A 10,023-nucleotide genomic window follows, 5' to 3' on the forward strand; every position below is an offset into this window, starting at 1 on the left:
TTTTATCCCTAAAATTCTTTACTCTCTCATTCTCTCATTCTCTTCATCATGCTATTCAATCTTAAAACTTTTAAAACTGAAATTGTTGAAGCTTTCACTACTCAAGATGTCATAATTAGCTCTGTTTTCTGTTTTATCAGTTTTAGGTATGTATATTGCTCATTTCAATTTAGTTTATTTTAGGATTAAATCATACTTTTTTTTTTTTTGGAGGTTTTTTATTCTAATTTGAGGGGAAAGACATGGATCTTGTGAGTTTATTTTGTGTTTTGTATCTAAGAATGAACTTGTTTTCCCAAATTAAAACTTTAACTATATTTTAAAAGTTATTCTTTACTTTTCACCTACCACTTTCCTATATTTCAAACGTCATTGTTCTGTTACTCAAAATAAATAAAGAAATTTGAGTTACTATCTATGTTTATATCAAGAAAATTCTTTTTTTTTTTTATTAATTCATATATAAAGTCAACGCAATGTTGACTTGATTTAAGTTTTGGTTGACTTTAGTTTATGTTAGGTCTGGTCAAAAGTATGAAAAATTTATTTTATAATCTTTGGAAGCCAAAAAAAAAAAAAAAAAAAAAAAAAAAAAAATTCTAAAAGAAGGTTTTGCTCAAGGTTTACTTAACACATTTACTCAAAATTTTGCTTCTCATGAATTTATTCAAATAGGAAAGTATTGCATTATTGCATTCTTTTTTCTCAGATTCTTGATATTGTATTATTTTCTTTACTTAAGGTTTCATGATTTTTTGAAGTTTTTACTAGTTGTTTAACAAACAATGATGGAGCCGCGAAGGCCCCTCCTGGACAAAAATCCTGGATCCACCACTGACTCTAGCAGTAAATCTAGTCATAAAAAGGGTATGCGTACAAGACCTTGGAAAAGGAACATCTTATCACATTCTTTTATGATTACCCACCATATTTTCCTGGCTCTCTAATGGTGATATGTGTTCTTGTAGATGGGAAAATCTATGTGGATAAAGAGACTGGGAGAAAGAAGGGTGATGCTCTTGTAACATATCTTAAAGAACCATCAGTTGCTTTGGCTATTCATTTTGGATGGAGCTCCTTTTCGTCCAGGTGGAAAGATCCCTATGCGGTCACCCAAGCTAAGTTTGAGCAGAAAGGGGATAGCTTTGTATCCAAGCAAGTAGACAACGAGAAGAAAAAGAAGATGAAGGTTGAAGAGAAGATGTTTGCTGGGGTGGCCTTGATGATGCAAAGGTGACAATTCTGGCTACTGTAGTTCTTCGTTATATGTTCTCCCTTGCAGAAATGAGGGCTGATGAAAATTTACGTTCAGAATTGGAAGCAGATGCTCAAGAGGAATGTGTAGAGCTTGGTCCAGTGGACCAGTCAAGGTTTGCGAGAATCTGATGAATACCACTTCCAAAACTACCACTCACACAACAACCAAAGATGAAGATTTTAACATCCAATAGATAGCTCCATTTAGAGAGATCCATAGGCTTGAAACTTTAGTAGGAAAATGGATAGGGGTATTCTTTTTAATGCTTTTCCAAGAATTGTTTCTCAAAGAGAAGATGTGGAGAGTTGATAACCAAATCCAAATAAATATTCACAATGGTCTTGTTCTTGAAAGTTTGAAATTGTCTTGGACTCTCTTGTGGATGGATTGCATACAATAAAGAAAGGGAAATCATCAGATTTTTGAGGAAGAATTCCAAGCAAACAAGCCAAACCATTACTAGAATCATATGTTGAAATAAGGTTTATGGGATGTTTTTACTTCAATCTTATTAGAAGCTGAAGCTCCTTTGCAATAAATTTGTTATCGTGATCATGACATGTTTCGAGGTGGACCAAGAGGAGAGAGCCTGAAGCACAAACGAGGAGTCTGTCTTTGTGGTTGAGTTGAGTGTGTATCTTGATAAAATGAGGGTCGGCGATTAAAGCTAGGCATTACTTGGATAAACAACGGAATCGGAGAAGAGAGCTGGGTAGCTTTGAGAATATTTTGATGGTGAGCTCTGGTGAAATATTTGCCATGGTTTTGATGGAAAGTCAAGAGCATACACAAAATAGTCAAATTCGTTGGAAAAACCCAGCGAATAAAACACCAGAAAAACACCAAAGAGAAGAAGAGCATATAAAAAGCAACGAGGGTCTGGAGAGAACAAACAAAAAATCACAGCAAAAGCTGTGCAAGAGGGCCAGCCACCAAAACAAGAATCATGGACATCGGAATTTGAGCCCAAAAACTGCATAGAATTGATGAATGGAGCCCAAAAACAAATACATGCCAGTTGCTTATAACCCATTATTATAAGCCATTAACCCTTCACCATCGCTATCAATATTTGGAAATCCTTAAAACATAAGACAGACCTAATCTTGAAGAAACTTACCTAAAGAAAAACTGCATAGCGCTTATTAAATTGGCAAGCTGAAAATTCAATTTATAGGAATATATATTGCTTTCATTAAAATGGCTATGAATTTTCTTTTCATAAGATATTCGTATTTACACAATTACAAATTTTTTCTTTCAGGCATTGCATCCAACATCTCTTAAAAGGCTCACCTCAACGCAAACCTCTTTCAAAGAAGAAGGCATTTTATCACACTTTCCTAATACTATGTCATACTTATGTTCCTTCCATTATTTTAAAAAGATAGTAATATACATTTGGCATAAGGAAGTCTGATATGCATCCAATCTTAAAGCTGACCTACAATTAAATATATGACCAATTAACTTCAAGTCACTAGAATCATCTCCTGCCTCAAGAAGCTTCATTCCGACATATACACCCATAAAGGATCGGTAACTGATAGGAAACCACTCCAGAATCACAAACACACAACCAAACAGCAGCTATCAACCATGAACAAACCAGCAAACATACACAACCCAAGAGATGATCAAAAAATAGATATTTGTATTGATGTTAAACGTTCAATCAACAAGAACAAACGAAAAATAAAAGATGAACCAGACATGATAAAGATAAACGTAGCCTGCTGCAATTTGCGGGCCAACAACCTCCCTTTTCCCTTTCCTTTACTTTTTCCAGAATATCTCCCCTTTTATTCTATTCCTCATAGAATTCTTCAATCATCTATCTGTCCCTTAACACCTCACACACAAATCCCCTACTTCACACCCTTTAAGTCTCTTAAAATAAACCAGCGTATTTTCATCATTAGCAACAATTCGAGGCAATAGGTCACAAACTTCAAGTTCACTTTCTGTTCGTTATTCCTTGGTTTGTCTCATGTTCTTAATTTCTGAGAAGATTGGATCTGGGCACTGTCTTTCCATCCAAACAAAAATAAATAGATTATACATCTAATTCCAGCTACTTGATAAAACTGCCTAGAGATTTATTAAAATATAGAATTAGAGATTTATACATTCTACATCAATCTGGCATAGAACATTCAAATTAGAGAAAAATAAGATAGAATTGAATCAGAAATAGAGATATGGACTAACCAATATATTTGTAAAACGGCACTGTATAAGATGTAGGTTTTAGAAGATTCTGAAGCTGAAGGATTAAAATTCTTTTAATCTTTTAGATGGTGGTTCATCTTCATCATCAAAATACTCTTCTATTTCTTTCTCGTTCACTCGAGACCTTTTTCACATCAAAATTTATATGAGAATGGAAAAACAATGATTCAGTATCAAATTGTAAAAAAAAAAAAAATTGATCAAAGTTCAAGAGCAATATGAGAATGATTTACCTTGAGCTCGATTCGCCATATATGAAATTTGCAGATGTTGTTATCTTTGAGATTGGTTCATCTTCTGACCCATCACAGTCAACAGCCGCCGTTGATCCGAGAAAATCTTCATCCAACTCATATGAATTCCCAAAACCAGAGCTACTGGGTTTGTTGGTCCTTGGCTTCAACTCTTTCAGTTCTTTCTCGTATACTGGATGGATCCCACACCTCTTCACCACCAATGCTGGAGTATCTGATCCAAATGAAAGCTCAACAAAATCTTGAAAGAGTCCTTGAGGAAAATAGATTAGCCAAAGATGGTCTGACACTGTCTTGCCCCGATACCCATCAAAACCAATATGAATAGTTTCACGTTTTTCACCGATCGGAAGGCAATAAAGGTGAGTTATATCCATTTCTTCATCCTCATCTCGACTATGATGCTCATGGAAATCGAAAACACAACAGGCAGCACATCCCACCATCTTGTTATCATAAGAATCTGGAGGCCTTTCTATTTTAATTGAAGAAGACTCACTCTTATGTTGGAACCACTCTGGAATTTCACTTCCAGGAAAAACCATGGTAAGTTCATCCACGAGCATCGTCTGACGATGATACGTTGCCTACACTCAAAAAAAGAAAGAAAAATCATACAATAATGTTTAACTCAAAAGATGAAGAGAGAGAAGGAGAATTACACTGACCTTAAGGTATTCTCTGGCCATTGAAGATGCTAGATTAATGTTGCACCGAATCAATTTCAAGCAGTTTATACAAAAAAATTCTGAGAGCTTGGAATCGCATAGCCTTAATGCATTTGATGTTGTTTCCAGTGCAACACAACCATTTATGTTAATAGATTTTATGTTGGATGGAAGTTCTGGTAGAGATCCAAGTCTCGTACAACCGTTCAAGTCAAGAGACTCAAGCTCAGAAAGATGATTGATGCTTCCCGGTAGTAAAACAAAATTGTTTTTGCTTAGGTTTAACGTCCGTAATGAAGAAAAGCTACCGAAAAATTCATTAGGAATCGCTTGTTCCTCCATATTGCAGTCACTCAAAATCAATCTTTCTAAAGATCTGCAAAAATCTGACAAAGTGGGCAATCTAAAAGTCTTGAAGAAGACTGAAGACCAAGATTTTGATGGCGGTCCCTTGCATCCACTAAAATCTAAATCTTGAAGATTCATCTTAAGAAAAAGGGGCACCATTGGCCGTCTTATCGCAGTTCCACGTACTCTAAGGCTTTTTAGACTTTCAACTTGCCACAAAGTCTCTGGCAAATTATCAAGTTTGGAGCATCCAGAAAGATATAATGCATGAAGAGATGTCAAACCATTTATAGTATTAGGAAGACTTACAAGATTTTTGCAGTTGTCCATAATAAAATATTCAAGTCCACTTAAAAGTTCAATGGACTTTGGTAGTACTTTGATAGCAGTTCCAAGTAAATGAAGGTCACGCAGATTGTCCATACTTCCTACAATCTCTGGAAACATCTTCAAATTGCAGCAATAACCTAATAAAAGTTCTGTTAAAGATTCCATATGAATCTGGTTTGGGAGAGTTGTAAGACTTGTACACCTCATCATATTCAAATAAGTAATCTTTTTGTGAACCAACAAAGACGGGTGAATCTCACGCAACATTTTACATCCCAAAAGATTCACATCCTTGAGATTTGGGGCCGATTCTAAATCTGGCATTTTGATTAAGTACTGACAGTCTATAAAATTGATGGATTCCAAATTGTTGAAAGGCTGTTAAAAGAAAAAAAGTTAGACAAAGATGTGCTTTTCTTAATTTTCCAATAAAAAACATAAAATATTCCATACAAATTAAAATAGGAACGTGTAATTAAATTAATCTTACTTTGATTCCCTGCGGCAATTGTTCAATGCGACTTTCTTCCAGATTCAGCTCAATAATTTTGTCCAATTGCAAATTTGGTGGTAAGGATTTTAAAGGATATCCTTTCCAATCAAGTAAACGTAAGTTGTTGGGAAGGTAATCAAGGCCTTCTGGAAGTTGAACATTGCAGATCTTGAGTAATCTTAGACTGAACATTTTCGAAAATGCTTTAGCACAACAATGGATCTCTTCTGTAGAAAAGTTAAGCATCATGCCTTCAACCTTTCCAGTTCCCTTTAAATAATATAAAAAAAAAATAAAAAAACAAGAGAGAGAGAAAACAAATTAAGAATTAATAACACATGAATTGAACTATATAGATATGATTGCTAGCTACTTCAACATATATGTGTAATTTGCAGTCCACTTGAACAGACAAGAGGCCAAAGTTTTCCTCTACTTATAGGTCTGCCATTAACATTATAACATAAAACTTAATTGGGTTGCACAAAAATTCTTATAAGTAACACACAATCTTATGAAATAGTTCTTCAATTTCAAACTCACTTAATCTTACATATACTTACACCAATTTTTATTAACGAAATTATTATTGCGTAAATTTCATAAATTTTCACGATATTTTGTAAAAATGATTTTTTATAGAAGGAAAAAAATTAGAAAAAAAAAAGGAACTTTGAATTCTATTTGACAAAAAAATTAACCTGAAACAAAACGATAAATTTAAAAATGGAAGTGTTTTGAGGAACAAGAGACTTTAATATGTTCAATTGGCTATAAATTGGTAAACAAATTAATACAGAAAATTAAATAAAAAAATAGACACGCATGTGTAATCTGGAGAGGCTAGCTGGTGTGCTAACAATGCACTAGCTCACTCCTCATATAGATATTTAACTAGTTAAAGCGAATGATGATTGAAGAAGTGCACATGATTATAAAAAAAAAATGAATTGCTTACTGTGCCTTCTGTCAACACTTGACGAATGTCTGCTTCTTTCCACAATCTACTGCGTTTTTCAGGCTGTTCAGGACACTCTTGATAGACAATTTGTCGACCCATTTGTTGTAACAAATCATGCATCCACAATTTATTATCATCTAAAATAATTATGAGCGAATTATCAATTAGAGTATCAATTCCTTCAACTGGAAAAAAATTACAACTTTTAAGAATTTTTGTCACATAATCTCTATCCATTCCTTTAAAGAAACATGCTATATCAAGAAATATCTTTTTCTTTGAATATTCTAGCCCGTCAAAGCTTATTTGAAGTATGTCCAATATTTCTTTGTCACCGTATTCTTTTAGTCTTTCCAATGCATCTTCCCATATACGATCTTCTTTTCCACACAAAGAGCAGCCCAAAACTTCAAGAGCTAATGGAAGACCCCTAGCATATTGTACAACACATTTGCATAGCCCCCTAAATTTTTCTGAAGGTTGATGTCTCTTAAAGGCTTTTGAAATGAAGAATTGGAGGGCTTCATCATCATTTAATTCTTCAGCCTTGTAAACTCCATCTACTCCATGGGATGTCAACAAATGTTTGGTTCTTGATGTTATTATGATCCTACTTCCCATACCAAACCAATCATGCTTGCCAGCTAATTTTTCTAATTGCCTTGGATGGTTCACATCATCTAAAACAATAAGAACCTTCTTACGCTCCAACCTACTTCTTATCATGCTTATTCCACCATAGACATTGTCTATGTTTATGTCATCTTTTTTCATATCTAGAATTTGGGAAAGAAGCATCTTTTGTAAATAAAGTAGACCCTTTTTTTTGGAAATCTCTCTAACATTAGCCAAAAAACTGCGACCTTCAAATTCAGCAGAAAACAACTCATGATAGGCAACTGTAGCAATTGTTGTCTTACCTATTCCTCCCATTCCAAAAATCCCAATCATACGGACATCATGTGACTCAAGACTTATAAATTTCTTTAGTTTCTCTAAACGTGAATCTATGCCTACTAGGCCCTCGACACTTGTGTATTTTGGAAAACATAATTTGCTTGATATTTCCTTAAGAATTTCTTGAATAAATTGTGTCTCATACCTGAAGAGTGGAAAAGATCAAGAAAAAATTGTGGTTACAACACTAGCTAGTCATGAATATACTAATGAATAAATAGTGCATATCATAGAAATTATCTACGTACACAGTACGCCTATAGGTTATACACATAAAACTTTAATTTTTGTCCTTTTTGATTAGGTTTAGTTTTAGCATTCAGTCACCATTGTAGTTATATTATCTATATAACATAAGAATTTGTTAATTAAATATTTCATTGTACGAATACTTTTAAATTTCTGATAAAGATAAAACTTTGTTTGAATAAAAAGTTCAATGCTTAATTTGTAGTATCAGCACTCATGACTAGCACATTTAATATCATTTTGATAACTAAGCTTTCCACTATAAAGAAGAAGAAATAAGTGTCACATACCCATCATTTAAGTGAAATCCAGAGTGATTGGCCACCTCTGTCAAAGCACTTCTCCAAGTTCGCACCTTTCCAATATCCTCTCTAAAAGTTTTTTCATGTTTGACAAAAGCTTCTTCAAATTCTCCTGTTTGTTTTCTGACCACTGAAGGATCCACGTTATAGAAAACTGGAAAAATTGTTATATTCTTGCAATGAACAATTTGAACAAGTTCATCTAAACACCATGTGGAAGAAGCATAGTTTTTTGAGAAAACAATAACTGCAAATCTTGATTCTTCAATTGCATGATCGAGCTGTGGTGATATGAGTTTTCCTTTCTTAGCTTCTTTGTCATCCTTAAAAACACGCAATCCTTTCTGATTGAAAGTAGCATACAAATGATCTACGAAGCTCTTCCGCGTGTCTTCACCTCTAAAGCTTAGAAAGACATCATATTTCCAACGATAGGAAGAAGATGTTGATGAAGAGGTTGTTTGCATGATGAGTCTACAAGTTTTGTTGATATGTATGTGCAAGCAATTTCGTCAACCTGGAAATTTAATTGGAAATGTAATCAACTTTTGGCAGACCATCTATATGTATTTTCAATTTCTAGAAAAGAAAAGAAAAAAGAAAAAAAATCAATCTTATATTTTATATGAATTTTTTTTTTTTTTATATAAAAGCCACCAATTTGTATTTTCGGTTTTTTTTTTTTTTTTTTTTAAAGTTTGTGATCAGAGAAATCATACTTAGATCACTATGTTTCTATCTTTTAGAGGCAACAATTAAAAAAAATGTTTATTGTATTATTATTTTCTAATTATAAAATAAATGATATCATATTTTAACTATTTAAAAATTAAAAGATATATGAACAAGTACTCAGAACAAAAAGAAAAAAAAAAACAAATCGATGAAACAACAGAGGCACTTACAATTAATCAGCCTTGGAAGTTTAGATCTGATACTCGAACCTCAGAAACCTTGCGAGAATATAAATATCAAGAATCTTCAACCAAATATTTTGACTACTTGTTCAGTTTGTTTAAAACATACATGCATCAGTACTTTCATAAAATAGAAGAAAAATAATACCCAATAAACAAATAGATCAAGATCTGAATGTTTTATAATGAGATGCAATTGGTCCCGAGAGTATGTGAAACTAAATATTAACTAAGAAATAAGAGAATTAGTAGATAAAAGATCAATGAAGGAAAATATTGATGAATATATTTCAAAAGAAATTAAACTTACAGCTTTGAGGGTGTTGAAGCGATGAAAAACCATTGAACTTTCTTACTTATTATGAATGATTTCTCCAATTTTTCACGCTTCTTGAATGAAATCTGCGTAGAAACTTGCAGAGGAAACGCAAGCAAACTTCCAGGAAAATCGATGGAAATTTCTTTACAATTGCGTGAAGGGGGAAAAGTTCTCTTTAATTTTGATCCTTTTCATGATTACTTTCCCATTCTAAAACAAAAAAGCAAGCCATGATTAAAGTCTTACATCTGTCAAAGCTGTGTGCAGTGGTGGTTCCCACCATATTTATTTAAGTTTTTCCTTTGATTACAGGGTGACACGTAAGAAAGAAAGTGATCTTAACATATGGTACACTGGGACCCAAATTAATGTAATAACATTGACCTTTACAGGTTTTGTCCAATCAGGAAGTATTGATGTGGTTATGGACCATATGCATGGAGTTTATCTACCATCACTATATATCAATGTACATGTACCAATTCCAATACAAACAAATATTTAATCAAAAATTAAAAATAAGTTAACTTATCTCATATCTAGAGATAATATTATATAAAAAGGCTACTAATTAATGAGTAATCATTATGCATTCACGGCCCACGATTAATAAGTCTTGCTGATCGTTGGATGTTAGAATTTAATAATTGTATTATTGCTTTGCAAGTCATAATTAAACTAAATCTGGAATGAATTCTCAATCAATTTGAGACATACATAAAAATGCGTCATCAA

The 10,023-nt window shown here is 33.1% G+C and overlaps 1 protein-coding gene across 5 annotated transcripts; it reads right to left on the minus strand.

Annotated features, from left to right (window-relative positions):
• Positions 1–2,453: 2,453 nt before the first annotated feature.
• On the minus strand, positions 2,454–9,483 carry LOC116129026 (TMV resistance protein N-like). 5 transcript variants are annotated; one of them, XM_031414764.1, is made up of 9 exons: positions 9,280–9,483; positions 8,958–9,050; positions 8,041–8,569; positions 6,542–7,646; positions 5,581–5,853; positions 4,413–5,468; positions 3,724–4,331; positions 3,470–3,614; positions 2,454–2,848 (listed from the first exon to the last, which is right to left on the minus strand). In XM_031414764.1, exons 3-8 carry the CDS (start codon positions 8,517–8,519, stop codon positions 3,533–3,535), a joined length of 3,603 nt encoding a protein of 1,200 aa, XP_031270624.1. In that variant the 5' UTR covers positions 8,520–8,569; positions 8,958–9,050; positions 9,280–9,483; the 3' UTR covers positions 2,454–2,848; positions 3,470–3,532. The 5 variants fall into 5 exon arrangements, with proteins under 5 accessions (XP_031270624.1, XP_031270622.1, XP_031270621.1 ...); XM_031414762.1 differs by lacking the exon at positions 2,454–2,848 and adding an exon at positions 2,893–3,283 and having other exon boundaries at positions 8,958–9,005; XM_031414761.1 differs by lacking the exon at positions 2,454–2,848 and adding an exon at positions 2,893–3,283.
• Positions 9,484–10,023: the final 540 nt, after the last annotated feature.

This window comes from Pistacia vera, unplaced genomic scaffold, assembly GCF_008641045.1.
Source record: "Pistacia vera cultivar Batoury unplaced genomic scaffold, PisVer_v2 Contig206, whole genome shotgun sequence".
Lineage (NCBI taxonomy): Eukaryota > Viridiplantae > Streptophyta > Magnoliopsida > Sapindales > Anacardiaceae > Pistacia > Pistacia vera.

Bases quoted from the DNA above. Each gene is read 5' to 3' on its own strand.
- LOC116129026 (XM_031414764.1), bottom strand. From the start codon at position 8,519: ATGCAAACAACCTCTTCATCAACATCTTCTTCCTATCGTTGGAAATAT. The intron at 5,469-5,580 runs GTAAGATTAATT...TTCTTTTAACAG, and splicing joins AATTGCCGCAGGGAATCAAA to CCTTTCAACAATTTGGAATC. The intron at 4,332-4,412 runs GTCAGTGTAATT...TTTTGAGTGTAG, and splicing joins TGGCCAGAGAATACCTTAAG to GCAACGTATCATCGTCAGAC.